The sequence below is a fragment of the Peromyscus maniculatus genome, chromosome 18, assembly GCF_049852395.1.
Source record: "Peromyscus maniculatus bairdii isolate BWxNUB_F1_BW_parent chromosome 18, HU_Pman_BW_mat_3.1, whole genome shotgun sequence".
NCBI classification, from domain to species: domain Eukaryota; kingdom Metazoa; phylum Chordata; class Mammalia; order Rodentia; family Cricetidae; genus Peromyscus; species Peromyscus maniculatus.
Window position 1 is genome coordinate 29,886,108 of NC_134869.1, and position 26,657 is coordinate 29,912,764.

At 38.8% G+C, this 26,657-nt stretch overlaps 1 protein-coding gene across 2 annotated transcripts in view; it reads right to left on the minus strand.

Moving 5' to 3' along the window:
- Tmtc2 (transmembrane O-mannosyltransferase targeting cadherins 2) overlaps positions 1-26,657 on the minus strand; it is a 415,948-nt gene that overhangs the window by 117,878 nt on the left and 271,413 nt on the right. For both annotated transcript variants that reach the window (XM_042263186.2, XM_076553853.1), the window contains exon 8: positions 20,701-20,822. In XM_042263186.2, the coding sequence (XP_042119120.2) occupies positions 20,701-20,822 (122 nt within the window). The remainder of the gene's footprint in view (positions 1-20,700; positions 20,823-26,657) is intronic.

A 26,657-nucleotide genomic window follows, 5' to 3' on the forward strand; every position in this document is an offset into this window, starting at 1 on the left:
ACAGCTGCTGAGGGAGGGAGAGTCTGTTTTCTGCAGAGGTGTGAACCTTGAGAAGTTATTATAGATGGCTCTGTACCCACGCATGTGGTGCAGATCTAAATGGACTCAGTGGACTTAAAAAGAAAGAGCTCATGAAGTTGGAAGGAATAAGTGATAGAGGCAGTGGGATCAGGAAGAAACTGAAGGCAGGGAATGGGGGTAGGAGGGATGGGTTTGATAACTTACTTTTTTAAAACATTAAAACAAGATAAAAATCCAAAAATAAACAAAAATAAATAAGGAAGAATTAAGTGTTACCACCAAGGCAGTTATGGTTATGGACAGAAGTAATATTTACTCCTCAAAAGAAATCAAATAAGATTCTTATAGGATTCAACTAAGGACCTAGAAAGTCAAGCGCTCAGGCTGTGTTAAAGCGTTAATAAGTATTACATAGTTGAAAGCATGCTTGAGATGAAGCTGGATGGATGGGTAGGAGTTGCGAAATGGATAGACAGGAATAAGATATCTTAGATAAAGGCAGCAGCATATTTGAAAAAAAAAATCAAGAATGGCTGGACATGGTGTCTTTACTGAATCATTGGAAGTCTAATACTGTGGGAAGTGATGGCTGATGGGGCTGTCCAGGAATACTACATCCAAATAATAGTGGTCCACGTCATCATGCAAACATGAGAGTGAAAGCAGTAACAGTAACCCTGTTCGTATTCACAGTGGTTGGCATTTACTGAGTCTTTGCCATGTTACCCGACAGTGTACTCTAAATGCTCAACACACGTGTGTGCATCAATTTAACCTTCCCAATCCTCTCATCCTTTCTGTGAGAAACGGGTTTTCTCTCATATTACAGACAAGAGATGGAGGGAGTAGTGTTGGTTAAATAGTTTGCATTTAATGTGCACCAATGATCTGCCAAGTGCAGAAAAAGCCAAGCTGGGCAGGTGGGAGGAGGCGTTCACGCAGGGGCATTCCTCCATGATGACAGTATTTATGAGAACAAGCAAGCTCTGTGATTAAATATATTTTTTTTTATAAATGCCTTTTGCTATACTTTGGAACAATGAAGAAAAAATCTACATTTACATTATACTTTGTGTGCTAGGAAAAGGAAGCCCCAATACATTCCATAAATATTTGTGATATCTGATATAGCCCCGACACATATACAGACATGGAGAATGATATAGGAGATAGAGCGTACATGCACACAGCTAACAGATGTGATGCAATCTATAACAAGTGCTATGGGACACACGGAAAGGTGCTCTAGGGAGTAAGAGAGAATTCTCACCTAAGTTTAATCAAAACCAGGATATAAAAATTCTATCGTTATTCTTACGAAGGAGCAGCAAAAACAAATCAAACAAACACACATATACACAATACATAACACATGCACACACACAACACACACATGAACATTGTACAACACATAACACACACACACCACACAACAGACACACACACCACATACACACACAGCTGGATAGACTGACATAAAGTTTTTTGGGGCCCATTAGTGAACTGAGTTAGAAAGAGCAGAGAAATGACGAAATGTGGGAAAACCGATTATAGAAAGCTGCAGTGGGGACACACTTATCTTAGTCAGAAGTCCATTAAGCCACAAACCCCGCAGATTCATGTGTGTGGCAGTTTTGACAGCTTGCTGGTGACTGAGTATGGATCCCATTAGGGGCAAGAAAAAGGCCTGAAGGTTAAATCATAGAGATACTCAGCCTGCCTTCCAGTGCTTCCAAACCATACTCAGTAAAAAAATCTGAAATGTGATTTCCTCCTGGTCATGGCAGGGGAAGGGAAGACTAACCTTGGAGGACTATAATTCTTCCTCACCCCAGTTGTCTCAGTAGTAAACACCTGCTCTCTGGGGTGAGGGACTAACATTGCTACCATCAGCTGCTATAGTGGAACAGGATTCTTCCAATTACACTCCCGCCTCCATCCTCTGTCCCTTACCTGAGGTGAAGTGGTGGTATGTGTGTGTGTGGGCGATGGGGCCACTGGGGAGACAGTAGCAAATCAGCAAGCAGAAAAACTTGAGAAGGGCACAGGACAGAGACACAAGCCCACCTAAAGCCTGAGATTTGATTGTGTAGCATTACCTACATGAGCTTGGAACTAAGAATAAAAAAAAAAAAAGCACTAAAAGAAGTCTGGCAGCTAAAACGAAGATAAAAATGAAGCCGCTAAAGGAATGTGAAGCCTCTGATCTCCCTACTTATCACCAACACCAAATAACGCCCAAGTCCTAGTGAAATTAGTATAAATCCTCACAATAAGGGACAGTTTATTTCAGTTTCTAGAATCCAAATCAACAAAAGTTCCCAGGCATGCCAAAAAAAGGAGTCCCCAAAGAAACAAGCATCAGAAACAGACTCATTTGTGGGGATGTGAAGCCCATTTTAGAATTATCAGATGAAGAACCTGGAGAACACCTGTGATTGATAGGGTGATGGCTCCCATTAAAACAGAGAGAACACGCAATGTGAAATGGGCAATATCAGCAGAAAGGTACCGTAGAAAGAAAGAAGAGAAAAGCTAGAAATGAGAAGCGCTGTAAAAGACATCAAGAATACCTTGGAGGTGTTCATCAGAAGACTTAGCAAGAACAAGGGGAAAACCATCAAGCTAGGAGATGGGCCAAGAGAAACTTTGCAGACTACACAGAATGAGAAAAGGAATGAGAAGTATAGCACATCTAACAACTGTGTGGATATTTCACACATGTAGTAAGAATAACTGAAATATCACAAAGAAAACACAGCTGAATAGTAATGAAAGTGTTTGCCAAAAATTAATGACAAACACCTAACCATGTGTCCAGAAATCTCAGAGAATGTCAAGCACACACAATTCTGGAGGTACTAAATGTAGGGGTACTATGTATAAACATCAATCCCAAAGAGGCAATGTTTTTTTGTCAATTTAATTTAATTTAATTTTTTTTATTCTACATACCAACCACAATTGCCCCTCTATCCCCTTACCCTGTTCCCCCGCCAACATCTCCCCCCACACCCCTATTTATTCCCCATACAGGGCAAGGCCTCCCTTGGGTAGACAACATAGGCTGGCATGCTAAGTTGGAACATGACCAAGCCCCGCCCCCCTGGATCAAGGTCTAGCAAAATATCCCACCACAGGGAATGGGCTCTAAAATGCCAGTTCACGCACCCAGGATAGGTTCTGGTCCCTCTGCCATGGGCCCCACAAACAGATCAAGCCATATAACTGTCATCTACATTCAGAGGGCCTAATTCGGTCCCATGCAGACTCCCCAGCTGTCAGTCCACAATCCCTGAGCTCCCGCTAGCTTGGTTCAGCTGTCTCTGTGGTTTTCCCCATCATGATCCTGACCCCTCCCCCTTGCTCTTACAATCCCTTTTCTCTCTCTCTTCAGTTGAACTCCAGGAGCTCTGCCAAGTGCTTGGCTGTGGGTCTCTGCATTCCCTTCCATCAATCATTGAACTTAGGTTTCATAATGATAATTAAGGTAGTCACCAATCTGATTACAGGGGAAGGCCAGTTCAGACACCCTCTCCACCATTGCTAGGAGGCTTAGCTGGAGTCATCCTTGTGGGTTCCTGGGGATTTCCCTAGCACCAGGTTCCTCTCTAACCCCATAAGGGCTTCCTCTATCAAGACATCTTCACTGCTCACCCTCTCCGTCCCTCCTCCAACTCCGGCCATCTTGATCCTTCATGTTCCCACCCTCTTCCCCTCCCCTCTATCCCCACTTCCCAGTTTACCCAGGAGGACTAAACCATTTCCCCTTCCTGGGGTGATCCATGTGTGACCCTCTTAGGGTCCTCTAAGAGGCAATCTTGAAATGGGTGATGGTGTGTGGGAAGAGTATCCTCCCCATAGTAGAACCAAGCTAAGAATTAAATCAGACTTCTCTTTAGAAGCCACTAAACAAGACAACAGTAAACTACTCAAAACCACGATATACTCATAAACTCACAACTTTATATCCAGCCGAATTTTCCTAGTGTTTGTTCCACAGGCCATTGTTGCTATTGTTCAGAGCCAAATGAAAGGTGTTATGTTGGCCAATTTCCCCTTGCTATAATAAAAATACCTGGGGCTGAGTACTTCATACAGTTAGGAGACTATAGGCCCAAACGTGGTGCCACAGGTAATAAAGGCACCCTTGTGCTGTGGATATCGCTCTGTATAAATAAAATGCTGATTGGCCAGTAGCCAGGCAGGAAGTATAGGTGGGATAAGCAGAGAAGAGAATTCTTGGAACAGGAAGGCTGAATCAAGGGAGATGCTGCCAGCCACTGCCATGACAAGTGAGATGTAAGGTATTGGTAAGCCATGAGCCATGTGGCAACTTATAGACTAATAGAAATGGGTTAATTTAAGATGTAAGAACTGCATGGCTAGAAGCCTGAGCCATTAGGCCAAAGAGTTTAAATAATATGAGAGTCTGTGTTTTTATATGTGGGCTATGGGATTGCTGGGGCTTGGTGGGGGCTGGAGAAAACTCTAGCTACACCCTTGTCTACATTGCATCACAGATATCAAACAGGAATATGAGTAAGAGTGGCAGATCACACGACATCACAAACAGCCAGAGAACAAAGTGGCCCAGTATTGTTCTTCTTTAACAAACCTTTCCAAAGAAACCAGGGTTCCACGAGAACTACGCTTGTTCTAAACATGGTACTAACTATACTGATCAAATTGCTGCCCGCTAATCCTGCCTGGCAAATTGGGCATCTCAACCTCCTAAAATAGTTAAACCATATCCAAATGAGAGCAGCATGAATAAATACTTAGGGAGATGATATCGTTGATTTTATTTGGGGGACAGAAAAATTCTAAGCCTGACTGTTGCATCTACACTACCTATTAAAATGCATGGCTTTAGATATGACAGCTGGTAACTACACCAGAGGGCTACTATGAAACTTTCCAAAAGGTCCCATTTAGATGTGATTCCTGCACACTGCTCTTTCCAACCTAAAACATTATTATCACCAGACACTAGATTACAGTATATGCTCAAGCATGTACCGCATCCTGTCACTTTTGATAAAGAGCCTCCTTTATGTCTTACCCATGAGAAGCCTGCAATTTTAGACTGTTAACAAGAATTATGCTTTCTACTGGCAGAAGAAATAAATGACTAAGGAGGGAAGTGCTGGAGTGCTCTGGCTTCAACTCCATCCTCTGCCAGGTAAACGTTTATCAGCTAAAGGTTGGGGGTGGGGGGACACTAATCTCTTGGGCCTTCTTGTTCCTCACCCGACTCCTTTGAGTTTGCCTGATCACAATGCTTCTTTCAAATCTCCAAATTCACGAGAAACTGTGCATGCCACATGTACATTCAAAGTGATCTTAAGCTTTACTCCTACCTTTTTGTCTCTCTACATGTACTGATGCCTAAGTCCATTTATCAGTAGCTACGCTGTAATTAGTTTTACTTCAAAATACAGAGACACTTCCTTTCCACTTCACAACTGCTTATGAAAGTGTAAATGCTAAATGATTTATTTTTGAAGTAAAGTTTTTACATGCTTTGAATTTAGGGATTTACCGAGACAATGGGAATACCTGTGTGTTCCAGAATAATAAAGAAAATCAAAGTCTAGAGAAGAATTTAAATAGTACAGCAGCATTCAAGAAAACACACTGGGGAATTATAACATAAGAGGTTATGGACAGAGTCCTGCATTCAGGCTCTGTGAATCCCAGCTTCCTTATATATAAAGCTAGGTCTGGTCTTTGGGTTACTTGCTCAAACACAGAGCTGATGGAACAGCAAATGTACAATGACTACTTTGATATATGCTAAAAAATATGAGGTAAACTCTGAAGATACTGGGGTAGACGAGACCACTGAAGAGGCAGGGGCAAAGTGCTGGGGTCCAGCCTTGGCTAGGGTTCAGGTCCTATGATGGGGAGGGGCATCGGTGCAAGGAAAACTTCTCACTACCAACTGGGATGCACTCAACTGGTCCCAAATAGCTCGGCTGTCTTTATTTATACTTAACAGAGTATTTTCTTACCAGGGTTACCCGAACAGCTTTATTACTGGCTTCTATTTTTGACTTTAAGAAATACATCACAGCTTAAGGAATATATTGTGATCATTATGAAAGCCCCCGTTGTTCCCCTTTATGCTTCCCCAAATACACCTTCCCACCCCCGTGCATAACCTGATTCTAGACATAGAGTTCAGCATTTTTGCAGGCTTAACTAAATATCAAGCTAGACACATTCGGCTCTCACAGCTCTTATGTCAGCAGGCAGCTACTTGTGGTTACACCATTAAAAAGTAATGACATGGGCACAATGCTTTAAGGACAGCAATATTCAAATCCAGACAATTCTTTCATGTCTGTAAGATATATATTTTTATACAGTTCCTTTTCCTACGAGAAGGTCTCATGTCTCAATCACTCTGTAAAAGGCAGATCTTGATAAAGCATTCTTTTCCCATCTCACTATACCATACTTCTTCCACCAATATAAGCTCCTATGTATAGTAAAGATAGGTATCTTTATATCACACATTTTACATTGCATTTTTTTCCCTCTTAGAGAATTCCAGATCCTACCAATGATTCTATACTTGGTGTCCAGGGAACTTACTCTCAACAGTTGACACTATGTGTATTCCTGAGGCTTTCTACCTAGTCTGTGTATGCATGCCCTGCTCTCCTTTCCAGAACTGTGAGACATGGTTAATGTGTCAAGTGTTGTTTTCTCATATGTATTTAACTATCTCTATTGAGTCAGAAAAGTTCCCAGGATTGGGAGTTGTAGTTAGTAATTCCAGATTAAGAGATTTAAGAAGCATGAACCCCATGCTGAATCTAGGGGAAAACATTTGAAAAGGAACAGAGTCTTCAGGAAAAATTACAGCTGTTGCATGTGTAACTAAGAAAGTAAAACTAAAAAATGCCCAAAGAATCGCTAATATAATGAGAGAAAAGAGCCTGCAAGCTGTATGGATTTTGCAAATTCCTACGCTGTCCCGTGGACTACTGGTCCATGGCAAGTGAGAGTCCATTTCCACAGGTGCTTTGCCCTGAGAAAACCCATTGGACAGGTAGTTATATGCTCATCTGAGACTAGACTGCAGAGCCCCCAACAGCAAAGAAAGGAATACATTTATATAGAAACTGATGTTTGCTTTGTTATATGGTAGGAAGGCAATCAAAAGAGCTTTACATAAAGCAAGAAAAGTAATGAATGACAAGTTCATATGGTTCTAGAAACTCAAGATATAAGGTAAAACATGGGGCCAGGCCCAGAATAAATTTTGTTGGAATTAATGCCATCTCAATGACTAGTAGTCTACAACTCTATGGGTCTCCTGTTCCAAGATTCTTGGACCAATAGGCTGTAAAGTAATGCCGTAAGCATAAGGAGGAAGTCGTGTTTATGAGCATGTTCACAGCTGAACAGGCTTTGAACCACTTTAAAAGTCTGCAAAAATGAGGTGTGGGGATGCAGATCACAGATAGAATATGTGCCGACCATACATAACATGCTAGGGACAAGCCATAGCAAATCCAAGGAAGGAAAAATAGAAACTACAACAAAGGACTGTGGTGATAAATACTTTGACACTTTGGAACTTATATGGCATATGTGATTAGTTTTTGTCAACTTAACAGAAGCTAGAGTCATTTGGAATGGGGAAACTTTAGTGGAGAAAGCACCTCCAACAGATGGCCTGCAGGAGAGCGTCTTAGGAATTTTCTTGATTAGTGATTGGCATGAGAATTCTTAGCCCATTGTGGGTGGTGGCACTCTTGAGTAGATGACCCTGTGTTTTATCAAGAGCCCACCTGAGGAAAGAAAGAAGTGAAGTCAATCAGCATTCCCCCAGTCTCTGCTTGAGTTCCTGCCCCATGGTACCTCCCCTGGTTGAGTTCCTGACTGGCTCCCTTCAATGATAGACTGTGATGGTGAAGTATAAAGCAAATACCCCCTTTCTTTCCCACGTAGCTATAGGTCAAGGTCTTTATTACAGCAATCAACAGAAAGCAAACCAAGGCAGCATCCTTTACGTTTGTGTGTATACATCTTGTCCCTGACTATGATATGACTTAGGATTGCTCTATTTTAATGGTGGTAAAGTGGTTATGCAGTCAGTAGAAATTTCAGATATTTTATTTTTATTGTCTCTTGGAATTAAATGTAAAATGTTATATTCCTTTGCATTATTATGAGGAAATAACTCAACAGTCTACACAGTCTACTTTGCTAGCTATGATTCTTGATAGTTTAAGTATATTAAAAGTATTTTCGATCCCTGGACACCAGCCATTCTGGGGAAGACCTGCCCAACTTGGCCCCAGCTTCTGGCCATCGGACAAGATAACCTCCACCCCCACCAGGAAGGTTCCCCTTCTCCAAGACCCCCGGCAGACTGTGCAATCTCCACGCCCTGCCCCCACACCCATCTGCCTGAGACCCCAGCCACTTCCTGAGACTTAGAGATCAGTCCCCAGGTCCCATCCCACTCCGGAGCTCCCATCTGGACAAGAGACCCCCAGCAGACCCTGCAATCTCCAGGCCCTGCCCCTACACCCATCTGCCAGAGACCCCACCCAGTCACTTCCTGAGATTTAGAGACCAGCCCCCAGCTCCCATCCTGCCTCAGAGCTCCCATCTGGACAAGAGAGAGAGAGGCTTCCCGAATCTGTCAGCTCTGTCTGACTAAGAATGAATCCACAAGGAGATGGGCAGACATCAAGGCAGAAGTACATACAACAAAATAAGAGCAATACAGCATCACCAGAACCTAGTCATCCTCCAACAACTAGACCTGAACATCACAATATGGAAGAAGCAGAAGAAAGCAACCTTATGCATAACATCATGAAGAGGCTAGAAACTTATATAGAAGAAATCAAAATTGAAATCGAGGAAAAGAGAAACAAAAAAATGGGAAGAATGCTATAAAAAAAACTAGAGGAAAGAACAAATAAAGCAGAAGAAAACAATAAATCCCTGAAAGAAAATCATGAAAAAGCAATGAAACAGATGAAGGAAACAGTTCAAGACCTAAAAAGGGAAATAGAAAAAATGAAGAAGACACAAACAGAGGGAATGCTGGAAATAGAAAATCTGAGTAAATGAATGGAAACTTCAGATGCAAGTATAAACAACAGAATGCAAGAGAAGGAAGAGAGAATCTCTGGCATTGAAGATACAGTAGAAGAAATAGATTCATCACTCAAAGAAAACACTAAAGCCAACAAAGTCATGACACAAAATGTCCAGGAAATTTGGGACACCATGAAAAGACCAAACCTACGAATAATAGGGATAGAGGAAGGAGAAGAATACCAACTCAAAGGCACAGAAAATATATTCAACAAGATCATAGAAGAAAACTTTCCCAACTTAAAGAAGGAAATGCCTATGAAGATACAAGAAGCCTATAGAACACCAAACAGACTAGAACCACCCCCAAAAAAGTCCCCTTGCCACATAATAATTAAACAACTAAACATACAGAATAAAGTGCAGCAAAGGAAAAAAGCCAATTGACTTATAAAGGCAAACCCATCAGAATAACACCCGATTTCTCAATGGAGACTTTGAAAGCCAGAAAGACCTGGACAGATGTAATGCAGACACTAAGAGATCATGGATGCCAGCCTAGACTAATACACCCAGCAAAACTTTCAATCATCATAGATGAAGTGAACAAGACATTCCAAGACAAGGCCAGATTGAAACAATACTTATCCACAAACCCAGCCCTACAGAAATCAACTAGAAGGAAAATTTGAACCTAAAGAAGTCAGATACACCCTCAAAACACAGGCAATAGATAATGCCACTGCAGTAAACCCGAAAGAAAAGAAGTACACACACACTACCACCAAAAATAACTGGAATGAACAATCATTGGCCATTAATATCCCTTAATATCAATGGACTTAGTTCACCTATAAAAAGACACAGGCTTACAGAATGGATACAAAAGCAGGACCTGTCTTTCTGCTGCATACGAGAAACACACCTCAAATTCAAAGATAACTACCTAAGAATAAAAGACACTATCTAAGAATAAAAGGCTGGGAAAAGACTTTCCAATCAAATGGTCTTAAGAAGCAAGCGGGTGTAGCCATCCTAATATCCAGCAAAATAGACTTCAAACTAAAATCAATCAAAGATCAAGCAGGGCATTATATTCTCATCACAGGAAAGATCCACCAAGATGAAGTTTCAATTCTGAACATTTTTGCCCCAAACACAAGGGTACCCACATATGTAAAAGAAACATTACTAAAGCTTAAACCACATATAAAACCCCACACATTAATAGTGGGAGACTTCAACACCCCACTTTCATCACTGGACAGATCTCCCAAATTGAAACTTAACAGAGAAATAAAGGACTTAACTGATGTTATGACTCAAATGGACTTAATCGATATCTACAGAACATTCCATCTTAACAAAATAAAATATACCTTCTTCTCAGCACCCCAAGGAACCTTCTCTAAAACTGACCACATACTTGGCCACAAAGCAAATCTCAACAGATACAAAACAATTGGAATAGCCTCCTGAATTCTATCATGGTTTACAGTTAGATTTCAACAACAACAAAAACTACAGAAAACCTACAATTTCATGGAAACTGAATAACGCTAACTGAATCACCAATGGGTTAAGGAAGAAATACAGAAAGAAATTAAGGACTTCCTAGAGATCAACGAAAATGAAGACACCACATACCCAAACTTATGGGACACTATGAAAGCAGTGCTAAGAGGGAAATTGGTAGCACTAAATGCCCACATAAAGAATTTGGAGAAATCTCACACTAGTGACTTAACAGCACAACTAAAAGCACCAGAACAAGAAGAAGCAAAGTCTCCCAGGAAGAATAGATGCCAGGAAATTATTAATTTGAGAGGTGAAATTAATAAAATAGAAACAAAGAGAACAATACAAAAAATTAATGAAACAAAGAGTTGGTTCTTTGAGAAAACCAACAAGTAGACAAGCCCTTATCTAAACTAACCAAAAGACAGAGAGACAGAATCCAAATTAACAAAATCAGGAAAGAAAAGGGGGACATAACAGACAATGAGGAAATCCAGAGAATCATCAGGTCATACTTCAAAAACCTATATTCCACAAAACTGGGAAATCTAAAAGAAATGGATAATTTTCTGGATAGGTACCACATACCTACGTTAAATCAAGACCAGATAAACTATTTAAATAGTCCAATAACCCCTACGGAAATAGAATCAGTCATTAAAAGTCTCCCAAGCAAAAAAAAAAAAAGCCCAGGACCAGATGGTTTCAGCACAGAATTCTACCAGATCTTCAAAGAAGAGTTAATACCAATACTCTCTAAATTGTTCCACACAATAGAAGCAGAAGGAACATTCCCAAACTCCTTCTATGAGGCTACAATTACCCTGATTCCTAAACCAAACAAGGATGCAGCAAAGAAAGAGAACTACAGACCGATCTCTCTCATGAGCATTGATGCAAAAATACTCAATAAAAAAAAAGTATTTTCAACTGCAATTTTTTTCTAGTACTAGTGGTTGTATCTAGGACCTTGAGAAAACTACCACTGTGCTCTACCTACCACAGTGCTCTATCATCTACCACTGTGCTCTACCTACCACAGTGCTCTATCATCTACCACTGTGCTCTATTACTGTGCTCTACCATCTACCACTGTGCTCTACTTACCACTGTCCTCTACCCATAACTTTTATTTCAAGCTTTTTGAGATGATACCTCGATAAATTGCCTCACAAGTCTTAAATGTGTAATCTTTCTGCCTTAGCTTCCAAAGTTACTGAAATTGCGATTCATTGAATTTTCTCTATGAAATCTTTCTATGAAAGGATCATCAACAAGAAACCTCACCATAACTTGAAGATCTTCTCTTACAACCATACATATTTAGATGCTACCAGAATAAAGCAATCTCCTTCTGGAAAAATTTCTCCCAACCTCTTAAGATAAATGGTACTTATTTTAAAAGTGTATGTTGTGTGAGTCACCTTTCCTAATACTAAATGTGAGCTTAGGCCAACACAATATTTTAACAAGAAAGATATTCAGATTTTTTTTATCTCATACAATTATCAAAAAAATTATCAAGATAGGAAATTTTCTTAGTTAGCATTAACTGTCAATGTGACACAAGTTATAATCATTTTAGAAGAGCATTTCAGCTGGGCTCATGTCTCTGAGGGATTGTCTCAACTGTTAATTAATGCATGGGTGGGAGTGTCCATTCCCTGGTCAGGTGTTCCTGTGCTGTTAAGAAAATTAGTCATGCATAAATTTGTGTGTGTGTGTGTGTGTGTGTGTGTGTATCATAATATATATCTACCTATCTTTCCCCCCTCTCCCTCTCTCTCTCTCTCTCTCTCTCTCTCTCTCTATATATATATATATATATATATATATATATATATATACATACATATATATGGATATAAATGGTGTTCATTTCCCAGCATCTATACATATATAGCATATACACATACATATGTGTACACACACACACACATATGAGCAGAATTTGTCCATGGTTTCTGCTTCAGTTTCATGCTTGATGAGTTCTTGAACTGATTTCTCTCCATAATGGTACTGTGACCTGGAAGTATAATACAAATGAACCTTTTCCTACTCTAAGTTATATTTGGTCAGCATATTTTATTAGAGCCAAGGAATGCAACAAGAATGGAACATCTAATGGCTTAATTGACCTTACATCAACATGTTTCCATGCCAGGTTACATGACAGAAAAGTGCTGGGAAAGAGCAACAAGCTTCAAATCATGAGGTGAGGGTGAGTATCACAATGTATGAATGGGGCTTAATCAACAAATTTAAGAACTATAAAATGGGAAAGAGATGCCTGCAACGTGATGTGGAATCCTGTGCCTATAATAGCAATAGAAGGGTCTGGATACAATTTAGGAAACTACATAATTACCCTTTCTGAAACAAAAGCTGTTCCCACAATCACAGATATGGGACACTTTTTTCCCCTATTAGTGTCTCTGGAACAAAAGTCACTAAGTCTTTTTGGAAGCCCTGAAATCACTACTGTTCACAGGAACTCTGAGGCAGGAAAACCTGCCCACTGCAGATTTTTATAAAAACTCATTTGTAAAGTTCTGTGAGAAGACTAGATTACGTTAAGGACCACATTGCTTCTTTAACTTCATCACTCCAATAAGATGGAGATATTCAAAGATTCGGGAGGTTGGGGTTGGCGGTGGCGGGGGGCAGGGAGGGATGTGAGTTGACAGGCTATTCTAATTGCATGAAATGAAAACTGTAGACTAATACAAAAGACAAGGGAAAAACTCAAAATAATAAAATGCTAAAATGCAGGTCATTTTTGAACAGTGTAATCTCCTATGTCCATAAATTAAAAGTTAATGTGAAAATGGTACATGGAAAAAAATTAGCTATTTTACATCTATGTATATAGGGCTTTGAATGCTAAAGAATTTCAGTATTTTGATTTGTGTGGCTCCTGAGGCTACCTAGCAAAAGGAAACACCCCTCACATTGACTTCTACTACACAAAAGTAGAGTAAATATGTTTTAGATTCCCATGTTACCTAGTGATACTAAGCACAATGCTTTCTTACACTGTTGATACTAGGTTAAAAAATGCTTACCTTGACTTATGGAAAGGAGTACCAATAAAATAACTATCAGGTTCGTTTTGATTCTCAGTAAAAAACAATGCAGTGATGACTATTGTTTCTAGAATGCTAAATCATAAACTTTAGATAAAGCAACTTTATATGAAAGTTTAGCTGAACATTATACTGAACTAAATTTCTTTCCATATGTCAGTTAATATTTTGGCAGCAGATTATGCATGATATAATGTTTTCCCTTTTCACAGAAGTAAATTTAACATATGAATTGAATACATTTATATTAATCACCAGATCAGAATTACAGAGAGCTGTCTCTTTCGAGGGACTGCTCCAATCTAAACAAGGCTGTACAGAAATCACAACAAAACAAATCCAGCATGCCAGATGTTGCTCAGCACACAAAAGGAAAGCACTTTGTTCTGAATAAGGCCAAATGGAAAGAGAATTTTCAACTCCAAGTAATAATAATAATAATTACGAAAGAAGCATAGGACAGTGCATTGTGCTTCCGGTAGACACAGAGACACCATGTAGTTGGGGGGGGGGAGGGGTGCAGGGCTTTTCAGGGGAACATCAAGTACTTTCACAACTGGAGTTTTATGGAGCCCAATTAACTTTGGCTAGACACAGGAGTCTGGCTTAGTGTGTCCAAGCATTCGCCAAAATAAAGGTTTTGTATGTCAAGAATTACTGTGAGAGGCTCCAGTATCTTTCCTTCTTTCCCACTAACCTAAATCTGGAAAATAAGCTCACAGCCAAGACGGTTTTATTACAATTTAAATCAATATTAATTTTACAGGCTTACAAAAACTGCAAAATGTTTGGCTTAAATAAATGGAACAGAACAAAGGTTTCAAAAAAAAAATAAAGCAAAGACAAGGCTTTAGAATCCACACAGCTTTAGAAACAACTAGCAAAATCACCTGAACTACAGTGATGGAAGTGGTACTTCATGTTGTCCTCCACAGTACATGACCGAGTTTAAATGCATGGAGTTAGCTCTAGGCAGCAAAGTTCAAACAAAGAATAAATCACATCCTTAAGCAGAAAAATTTAAACTCAGCTTGTGTTTTGTATTTTATTTGGATATTACACTGGTATGAAAGTCCCATATATTTTTAAAGAGATGTCAGTTGAGCCCCGTTATATTTAAACATGGAACCTACTAGTAACCTTAAGGCAGGACTGTCCCCTAGGACACCCTGGGAAGTTTGAATTGCAGGTGTAAGGTTGCATCAAAAAAAATGGCAATAGCCTTAATTTCTCTATTTGTGATCACATTTGATAATAAAAGTGCATTTAATCACACAATCTATAATAAAACATATATAAAAAATAATCTTAATTAATGAATAGAAAGATATAAGGACTTACTATTGAGAAACTCTAATCAATTAAAGATAGCATATCAATGGGAAAAGAATCAACTTAAAATTATTTACTCTAAAATAAAAATTAATAACACCTAGTATGCAAAACTCTATAGCTATAGTTAATTGTCCCATTTAATAGCTAAATGACTTTTAGGGTATGTTAATTAAATCTCGGATACTCAGGTTTTTCATTCCTAAAACAGAATAACATTCTTAAGAATGGTCAAGAAATAACCTGTCCTAAATAAACATAACAATAAAATGACTCCTCATCACATATTGCTATAACTATAGAGCAGATCATTGCTCATCCCTCATCAGAGAAGCATCTTGTCGCAGCAAATTGTAATTAATAAAGTGATCTATAACTGCACAATGTACCAAAAGATAGACTTTAGAGTATTAAGTCCTGAATAGGATATCTCTGTCATACCCCTCTCCTTAGGCTCAGGGATCCATGTGAGAGAAAAGACAAAGACAATAGACTCCATGGAAACAGTACCTTCCAAGACCCAAGAGGACTGACAGAAACATGAATTCACAGACTGTAGCAGCACACACAAGAACTGCACAGATTCAAACCAGACAACATCCTATCCTGGAAAAGGGGGAGGGCACACAAAGTCCCACCCCTAACCAAGAAGCTATTTGCAATTGATACCTGCTGGGAAATGGGAAATCAATTTTCTCCAATGGAATGTCAATGGGTATATCTACTACACCCCAGGGCAGGCTTCATGCCCAGCAGTAGTTGGGCAATATACAACAGACTTCATGCTTTGCTTTGCTTTGCATGTGCTTTGTGGTTTGGTTTGGATTTTATCTTACTAGTTTGCTCTTTTAGTGTGTCTGTTTTGATTTCTTTGTTGTTGTTGTTGTTATTTTTCCTGTTTTGTTTTTGTTTGGAGATGGAGACAGCGAGCTCAAGTATGAATCTGGGTACATATGGAGGTGGGAAGAACTGAGCAGAGGTGGGGGAGGAAAAGAATATGATCAAAATTTATTTTATGAAAAAGGTTTTTTTATGATAAAAATTAAAAAAAAAGAAATAACATCCAGCACAGGACTGAGGTGATGGGCCTACTAACAGCACCTTCTTTTCTAGTGCTTTGGAAGACTATTCATGCATCTTCTCTGTCATCATCTAATTCTCTAGCACACATCCCTGAGAATGAATGCAGTGCTCAGCGTGGAACAGTAAGTCTAAACACATGTGAGGGCCAAATGAAGGGATGAAGGATATAATAAGTGTCAAGCTAAGACAATCAATGTTGAAATGGCATAAAATAAAAGGATAAGAGTCCCTGTTCTATGTCTACAATCAAAAGACAGACATATATTTATAAGTCACTCAGTTACCATGTGATGCTACAGAGATACAGAAAGGCGGAGCTAAATGATCAAGAACTAAAAAAAAATTATAGCTGCTTGAGAAATTCAGGGCAGACTTCATAAAGGAAATACAATTTCAATAGGCAGAGAGAGGAGAAAGATGCCTTTTCTTTTCTTTCCTTTTCCTTTTCTGCAGAGGAATCAAATGGACATGATCTATAGGATGTACAAAAGCATGCTGGGAAGCCTTAAATCCCTTTGAACAGAGCTTGTTAAAGAAAAGTGTGTGAGAAAAATTGTTCCAAGTGAGTCAGCCCACTGACTATAATAAAAGTAGCAATCATCAAATTTTCCTAATTTTCTCATAAAAACTGAACTCTAATATGAAATCATAGTTTACAGTCTAACTCTGATACATCTGCCAGTCATTTTACATAGTTGACCTTTGATGACTTCTGACACGAAAGGTAACACATCACTCTATTTCTACTTCTCTTGGGACTAGTAGCCAGTTCTGTTTAATAAAACACATAAAATCTCAAAAGTCAAAATGTGTGGCATTTTCCACCTTGCCAATTCAGTGGTATGTTAGAAGACCAAGAAACCCATAATTGGGTAAACGTAATACACTGGACTCAGAATCTGCCAAACTTTGAATTTAGAGAAACTATTAAAGATGGCTGTGGGATTTGGCTCTATGATTAAGCCATTCCACAGAAGTCTGCATTTCATCTAATCATCAAGTAGGAAACTATAAAAGTCTTACTGGAGGGAAATTTTAAAATTCAGATTGTAATATGCAAGCCTTTTCTTGCTTTTCAATATGTTTCTTCGAAGCAAAACTCTTTAAGGCAGCTTTTAAAATCTACTTTGAAAAAGAAAGCCTAAAGTTCTCTGAATTGAAAATCTAACAGAACAGGATACTTACTGTATCCAGTATTGGGTCTAGGCACATCAGCACTACATATGAATATGTGGACCATTCTGTCTGTCTGTTGTAGGAAGGACCATATTTGGGCAGCCATAACTTTTATAGTCAGTTTTGAAAGTGTTCTTTGAAAAATCTTCAGTTCACCATGTGTGTGTGCACCATAAGAAAATCTCAGAAGTTCTAAATCTCTTCTTTTACACATTTCGTTTCTCTGTGTCTGTATTTGCACACAGGGAGACTTTTCTTCCTTCAAATGAAAACAGTCCTGTCATAGTTTCTGCCTGTAAAAACTTGTTTTATTTTCCCATTCAGCCTTTCTGTGCTTTGCTTATGATACCATAAATTCTGTATGTTACCATTTCTGCCAAAGAAAAGCATTCCTTCACAAGATTCTTCAAGTTTCTCATCATACCAATTAGTCTCTCATCATAGGAATGACAGTCCAATGCTGACCATTCATAGCTAGGAGGGAGTTAATAAAAGCTTTCACATTGCTTCTTATAGCCATTTACAGAGGGCCTCCTACTGTAGATGTATGAAAAACTTTCCACCATAAGAATCTGTGTCTATGGATGAAAAAAAATCAATGAATTCTTCAAAGGAAAGAAATGAGGGAAAGGCCATGTGAGGAGAAAGGAAGTCAGCCCATGTTGTTGATATTCTGCAGAGTAGCTGAGAAACATTAAATATCTTAACACTCCAAACGTGACCATCACAGAGCCTCTATGAGTTTGAGCTAGGTCCTCTGCATATACCTTATTGTTGTGTAGTTTGTTCTTGTGGAACTCCCACCACTGGGAGTCAGGGGTGTCTCTGACTCTTTTGCCTGCTCTTGGGACCTGTTTCATTCTATTGGATTGTCTCGTCCAGCCTTGATATGAGGATCTGTGCCATGTCTTAGTGTAATTTGTTAAGCAGTGTTCAGTTGATATCCCTGCAAGGCCTGCTCTTCTCTGAAGGGAAATGGAGGACCGGTGGACGTAGAGGAAAGAGGAGGGAGAAAGCTGGGAGGAGTAGAGAGAGGGATGTGATGTATGAGAGAAGAATTTAAAAAAAAAAAAAACCAACACAAAAACAAAAAGGAAGAGATGACTTTGGATCAACTCTGTCTGTTGTCCTTTGACTGTTGAGCAAAAGGAATACCTGGAGCTGAATACTTAACAAATGAAAGATGATTATTGACCTCACAGCTCTGGTGTGTGGATGGGCATGGCCCCAATTCCTGCTGTGCTGTGGGAAAGGTTACAAGGTTACATGGTTACATGGCAGCATGGCAGATGCCATCCCAAGGGCAGCATGACCAAGAGGGGGAGATCACATGACAATATCCAAAGCCCTGAAGAATTAGGGGCCTCCCTTTTACAAGAATTCACACTTAACTCTGAGATCAGCATTAACCCCTTGTGTAGGTGATGTCGCCCTGATGGAATTACAGAACGTTCAGCCCCTCTCTGACTGGTCACCACTTATTACCTTCACCACATGAAAGGTCAAGCACATGCAGCTCTGGGAGACACACTCAATGCACATGCAAAGCAGACCACTGCTTTCCCCTCCTCTCACCTTCAGCTGTATGAGCTGTACCTGCACCATGGACCTGTTACTCATTTGTTTCATCATGAAAAGCCTCTGTTCTTGCCTTAGAGAAGGGTGCTGGGTGCTAGCACTTGTGTACACAGAGGAAAAAAAAAAAAACAAATCCTGCAGTCCTACAATACAAACCATTACCATGCTGCCCAGCCTTTAACTGAGCCCTGTACTATACCAGATGCCCTGGTTCATGTTCTCCAGGACTCTTCAGAACAAACTGATTTTTCATTGTTATCTACACTGAACGAACTTCTGTAGAGTGGGATCTCTGACAAATCAATTGTAGCTCCACCTGATCTCTTCCTCAAATCAGTTCAAATACTTTATGCATTTATGTCCCCCCCTCTTCCCCTAATTGCTACTGTGCAGGTATTCCTCATTCCCATTTTACTCACTAGTACAGGCAATCTTAGGGACGAATGTGCCTTCAAAGTGTCATTTCGTTCAGTCAGCTAAGAATTTAAAAGGAAAAGTTTGCCAGAGTCATTCTTTTTCACATTGGTTTTTTGAGACAAGGTCTCTCTATTTATGTAGCTCTTGCTGTCCTGGAACTTTCTATGTATATCAGGCTAGCCTTGAACTCACATAGACCCATCCACCTCTGTCTTCCAAAGTGTTGGGATTAAAGGTATGTGCCACTATGCCAAACCTTAGTGTCATTCTTTTTTACCATCTTTATGGTGCAGGTTGAACATATCTAAGATTTTATGTCATCTGAGCTCCATGAATTTGAGCAAAGCTTGCCCTCAGACTTACCTCTGATACTATGTTCTTGAGCAGTGGCCTTAAAATGAGTATGTTCAGAAATGTGTTTGCCCACAAAATGCTCTACTTTCTTTTATGAATATGTATGGAACTCCCAGTAGAATCCCAATGCTTACTTTGCATGAGAAGATTGCTTTGAAAATAACTCTATACCTGCTGCAGGCCATAACTCTTTCTCCACATTTTTATTTCTTGAAATTACTTTCTTGCTTCATGCTTACCAACATTAGAAGCCACCTTATTTGGTAACAAAAGATTATCTGGCTTACCCAAAAATCGTCACATGTTTTGACCTTCATTCCCTTTGCACCTTATGGTAATTCCCTCTAGATTTGAGTTCTGTGAAAGGATACTTCCAACAAAAGTTCTCAGTAGAGGTTTTTTAACTTAACTTCTTCAAGGTCTGAGAATTTCTTGATCTGATGCAAGTCTACAAGTCTCTTATAGATTACCTCTAACTAGAAGGAACTCCAAAACATTGAATGTTTTTAAAGATTTAATTAATTAATTAATTATGTAAGCTGTTCTGTCTCCATGTTTGCCTGCATGGCAGAAGAGAGCATGAGGTTGTGTGCTACCATGCAGCTGCTGGAAGTTGAACTCATGACCTTTGGAAGAGCAGTCAATGCACTTCATCTCGGAGCCATCTATCCAGCCCTATAAAATGTATAATGTTTTATATGGCTGTTATTTGATGAAACTGGCCTTAGTTCTAATTCCAGCTAATTTGATGCTAACGGTTTTTGCAAAACATATTATTAATACAAATGTTGCTATTAAGATGACATGAATTAGGTAATGACATAATTGAGGTTCTCCATTTATGTCTTTCTCATTGCTACATCAAGGATCATCACATCTCACATCTTATAGGACAGACCAAAGATTGTTTTCCTCCACTGTCTGTTTAGGTCTGTAACAGTATCAATATCACTGATTAACTGAGTTCACTAGTTCAGAATCAGTACTCCAAACTCCAGCTATCCTCGGTACACATGAAAAAAAAATAACCAATTTCTGAAGAATTTTAAAAATAGGTGCTTACTGTTAAAGCAAGCAGTTTCCCATAGGTGAGATGAGCAGGGATGTGGTCAGTCTTGGATCTCAATGATTCCATGTACCAGTGCTCAGCTTCAGGAAGTTTACTTAGTCGCATGTATGCTTCACCTGGAGAGAGAATCATTAATGTCACATGGATGATGCAATTTCTCATGTGTCAGTGCACACACGGATAATGACAGGCAACATTTCAGAAATCCAGAAGAGCTTGGAATGTCGCCAGGAAGGAACCATACATCATAAAGGAGACATATCTGACATGATTTAAACAGCATGCAATGTATATATGGACTAAAACATCATAGGTTACACTAGAGAGATGGACCAGTGTCATCCAGAGAGATGGACCAGTGTCTGCCAGAGAGATGGACCAGTGTCTGCCAGAGAGATGGATCAGTGTCTGCCAGAGAGATAGACCAGTGTCACCCAGAGAGATCGATCAGTGTCACTCAGACTATCAAGAGCATGCAAGCTCAGATCCCCAGTACCCATGTATCCAAAGCCAGGTGTGGCAGTGGGAGCCTGTAACTTGAAGCTCATTAGATAATCACCCTAGGTGAATTATAGATCTTCAGGTTCCATGAAGGCCTATCTTGAAAAATAAGAGCAGAGTCGTGTTGAGTTGACGCAACTGATAAACTTGTTACGAAGAGTAACAACCTGAGCTTCATCCCTGATTCATATGGAGGAAGGAAGGAACTGATTATCACAAGCTGTCCTCCGACCTCCATATGCTCACTAAAATAACTGCAAAAAAGAAAAAGAAAAGAAAAAGGGCATTATGTAGTATGGAATTGGTTTTAAACATGGAATTCCCAAAGATTTATTTTTCAATGATAACTGATTTCGTTATGCATTTCAATCAGTTATTTTTTATTTAGATTCAATTATTCTTTTTAAATCTATTTAGATAATAACTAAATGGACAGCCTTGCATAAGGCTACAGGAAGGAGGATATGATTCTAGCCTCTAAAGTCTTCCAGCTATGTAGAAGAAGTAAGAGTAAATGAAATAGTTTAAATATTTTTTAATTAAACACTGCTGCTAGGCCAGGTACAATCTTATAATCTTAGCATTGAGGAGGCTGAGATAGGAGAATTACAGAATACAGGTTATCCTGGACTACAGCAGGAGTTTCCCTTAAACTCTATGTGGCTATATTTTAATTTTCTTCAGCATTTTCAATGTTCAAAAAGATAAATGAAATTTAGCAGGGTCATTTGGAAAATCAATTAAAAGATGACGATTAACAAGTGAGGCCAGTTCTTATACACACAAAACAAATCTAAGTCCTTTCAGCCATTAATTTTTATTTTTCTTCTACTAAAAGTACTAACAACCAAGCAGGAAGGGGGAAAAAGGAGAAATAAATCCAAAAGTATACTAAGTGGCTTTCTTATTATCATTCCTATCTCCTTTATGCTGGAGTATAAAAGAAAACTCAACAAGTAGAAAAATTATACTTTAAGATAACTTATATAATTAAATTAAATAATATAACTTTGGGCTGGAGAGATGGCTCAGAGGTTAAGAGCACTGACTGCTCTTCCAGAGGTCCTGAGTTCAATTCCCAGCACCCACATGGTGGCTCACAACCATCTGTAATGAGATCTGGTGCCCTCTTCTGGTCATACATGCTGTATACAAAATAAATAAATAAATCTTTAAATAATAATAATAATAATAATAATAATAATAATAATAATAAAACTTTAATAGTATTGGCAAATGTAGGTAGACGCTGTCCAGTTTCAGAGAACAGGCCAGACTAGACACTTCTTTTATTACCAAGCAGACTTTTATGACTAGCCGTAATCATAATGGTATTTCCATTTAGAAGCACTATGAGTGGCTGTCCTAACATGATACCCACATTGGTTATGTATCTTTAATTCAAAAAACAAGCAAACAAACAAACATATTCTTTCCTTTTTTTGTTGTTATTTGGGTTTTTTTTGTTTTTGTTTTGTTTTGTTTTTGCACACAACTATCATGACAAATAGGTCTCATGAACTGAATTGGCTCTTGACCTTTGAATGCCCTTTAGGTGGTTGGTTAGTAAAAAGTACTGGTGTCAAACAATAGGCAAAATTCAAAACCTGCATGTCTCTACCCAAACCTATCATTTGTTTCCAGTTTTAACAACAGTCCTTAAACTCAACTCTCATGAAAGTGATAATTTGTAAATGTTTGAGGTTTTGAACCATGAAATTTTAACATGCTGACATTTGAGATTGACTGGATTAAGCCATGTGATAAGGGTAAGATGCCAGAAACAGTGATATCCACACCAGAGCCTAGAGTAGAAGGTGGGTGTAGGAACATTTTCAGTAGCAGTGGCAGGATATAAATGAATGCTGTCCAGTGTCTCAAGATTCTGAAATAATTACCTGTTTTTTGTTTGTTTGTTTGTTTTTTGTTTTTCGAGACAGGGTTTCTCTGTGTAGCCTTTCCTGGAACTCACCTGGTAGCCCAGGGTGGCCTCGAACTCACAGAGATCCACCTGCCTCTGCCTCCTGAGTGCTGGGATTAAAGGTGTGGGCCACCACCGCCCAGCTCTTGTTTTTATTTTTATTTATTTATTTTCTTAAGCTTGAGAAAGGCTTTCTCTAGGTATCCCAGTCCAGACTGGAAGGTGTGTTCTGCTAGCTCTGTCCTCCAAAGGGCTGGGATTGCAGGTGTGTGCCATCAAGCCTGGCAATATGATTCTTGATTTTATTTTAACAGACCTACAAAAATTGACAGTTTCAGACAGAGTTTTATTTTTTTTCCTGCTATTTTTTTATCCCTTTTCCTTATCATGTATGCTTACTTCTAAATAAAATAAGTGATAATTTTTTTTCTTTGATTAATGAACCACATCTTCCAGTGGGGAAAGATATTAGACATGATTTATATAACAAGCATAATACAGAGTTTTGAAAAACTGGATGCAATTAATGATAAAGTATGTCTGAACTTCTATCTGTAAAAATGAATTATAAAACCGAAAGGGAGATGGGCTTACATTTTCAATTGACCTGAAATTCTGCTTCAGCTCTTCATATTTTTCATGTCAGTACTTGAAAGCTATACAACCACTACATTTATTTATTAAAATTTTACTTTTAGGGAAAGTAAGTCTTACAGAAAAGTATTAAATATTCCCTGGTCCTGGGTGTTTTGAGATTTAAATCATATAAATTACATTTAACTTGTTCCCATGTAAAAATAGAAACTCAGGAAATGTTATATGTTATTTCCCTATCAGAAATAATAGCAAAACATATTTTGAAATAAGATACTGATTTGGTAAGCATGAATAATTAGTATCACTGCCTGGAGAGCCAGCCTCCAACAACACAGGGCTTGAAGGAAAATCCACAGATTTGGCACATACTAGACTTTTGTTATCTGCAGGGATTAGGGAAAAAGACACTAATACACTCTCTTGATGATTTCCTTCAGACTTCTTTCTTTCTTTCTTTCTTTCTTTCTTTCTTTCTTTCTTTCTTTCTTTCTTTCTTTCTTTCTTTCTATCTCTATTCTTTATTTTCCTGGTGATTTCCTTCTCTCATTGATGTTTTCCTTCTAATTCTATCTTGATTCTTAATGTTTCCATTCTAGTTCTTTCTAATTCTCTCATTCTTGATTTTTTTCCTTCTAACTCTCTCGTTCCTGATGTTTTTTTCTTCTAACCCATTTTAACTCTTTCATTCTTGTTGTTTTTCTTCCAACACTCATTCTTGAGTTTTCCTTCTATCCCATTTTACCTCTATCTCCATACTTTCCCTTACAGCTAATATACCCCAGCAAAATCTTTCAGGCAACATAAAAATTACAATGTAGTTACATTCTGTTTTTCAAGTGAATGATTACAACGAATATAAAACAAACAGTAAAAAGTAGCATGTTTTCCATAACCCTTACATGATTACACATTTAATATGTTACAGGTAAAAACCAAATCATCCCAAGAACCCACGAACATTCACACCCAAGCAACTTGTTATAGATTAACTATGTAAGCAAGCAAGATATTCTTCTCAGCCAGGTCTTATACTAGCAGGCCACAGTTTTGCAGTTACAAAAAAAGGGCCAATTGCTTTATTACTTATCTTAAAAAGTAATCTTATAAGGAATCTTAAAGGAATTTCAAAGCTAAACTTCTATATGAAAAAGAATCAGTCAGCTCTACTTTAAATCTTTGGGTTGCATAACTACTCAATTGTTTCTTATATCAGGAGATTAAGAGCAAAAATAGACACAAGGAATTAATCATCCCCTTTGATCACCAACCAAACCTAGCAAGGAACAATTGGGCTGCTTTGTATTTTTTTTACCCTAATCTAATGAATCTATAACTCAGCTATGTTTCCTTGTGAAGTTTAGAATGTTTTCTGATCTCAAAGATACTGTCAAAACATCCGATCTAATCCAAAGTTATTTTAAGGCTTTGTTTCAGGTAATGATGCACCACAAAACCTGTGACTGCATGGTTCAGCATTAAGAGAACTAGAGCCAGCCGCCTCGTGGGAACTAATTGTTTTCCTTACTCATTAACCTAAACTGTGATCTATGCAGCTCCTTAGGTGAAACTCATGGGCCCTAGCTGTGTGACATTTCCTTGCATTTATTTTTATTTATCAAGACTCTGTATAAGCTATCATTATTATCATCAATTAGGCAATACAGCGTAGGGAGGAATCATCTTCATGGCAATCCACAGATAAAAATGCCCAGCAGAACAGGATGTTTCCATGAGATAAACATAACTACATCACAGGCAATGGGGATCTCTCTACACCCATTCACACCATACCAGATACAAGAGAAAGATAACAGCAGCAAACACATAAAGGCACAGCAGAAGCAAAAGACATTCTGGGATTGTGGTGATATTGTTTGTGATCTAAGAAAAAAAAAGCTTGCCTGAAGATCAGTGTGGAGCTAAGCCACAAGTTGGCCCATAGAGGCAAGGCACACACTTTTAATCCCAGCTCTCAGGAGTCAGAGGCAGACTGATCTCTGTGAGTTCAAGGCCACCTTGGGTTACACAAGATTGATGGAGTCTAAAAGAGAAACAGAGCCAGGCAGTGGTAGCATGTCCCTTTGAGCCCAGCACTTGGGATCTCATGCCTTGAATCCCAGCACTAGGGAGGTAGAGACAGGAAGTGATATGGCTGGGCAGAGAGAGGAAGATAAGGTGGGAGGAGACAGGAGCTCAGTCTCATTTACAGGCTGAGAATTCAGTACAGGTATGAAGAGGCAGTGGTTTGCTCTTTTGTCTCTCTGATCTTTAAGCATTTGCCCCTATATCTGACTCCAGGTTTTTATTATTCAGACCAATTAGGATTTGTGCTACACAGGATCTTTGGTCTCTGGACTTGGCCTGTCTGAGATTGACCCATTAGAAAGTTTCCTCCTGGTGGGCTGACACTCTGAACTTCAATTGCTACCTGCTCCTCCTCAGATACAGCCACTGGCGAATTAGTATATGGCCACTTTCTTTAGTAAGAATTTGTAAGTAACATCAATTTGCAAGGCTCAAGATATAGGGAAATGGCATGGTAGAGATTCATAAATAACATATATAATCATGGTAAGTGTAAGAAAACTAATAAAGTATCCTGTATGCATTATAATACTTTATAATTTAGAAAATCTTATATATTCATCCATTGGATCTTAACAAGTGATGACAATACTCAGTATATTATACAGTAGGGTAGCAAGCTGGCAAATGTCTGACATATGTTCACTCAGTCATCTTAGTCTGCACATCTGAGCATGTATAATTTTTTCTAATGTAGTCTCATCAAGGAATTTTAACATAACCAACTGCTCATAGCAGGTCCGCAGATGAAACCTATTCTGCAGTTTTATGGCTTCCTCTCACTGACAATAAAAGAATGTCGCTACTGGATTTTACAGATTAAAAGAACTACCTGCCCTCCATAGCT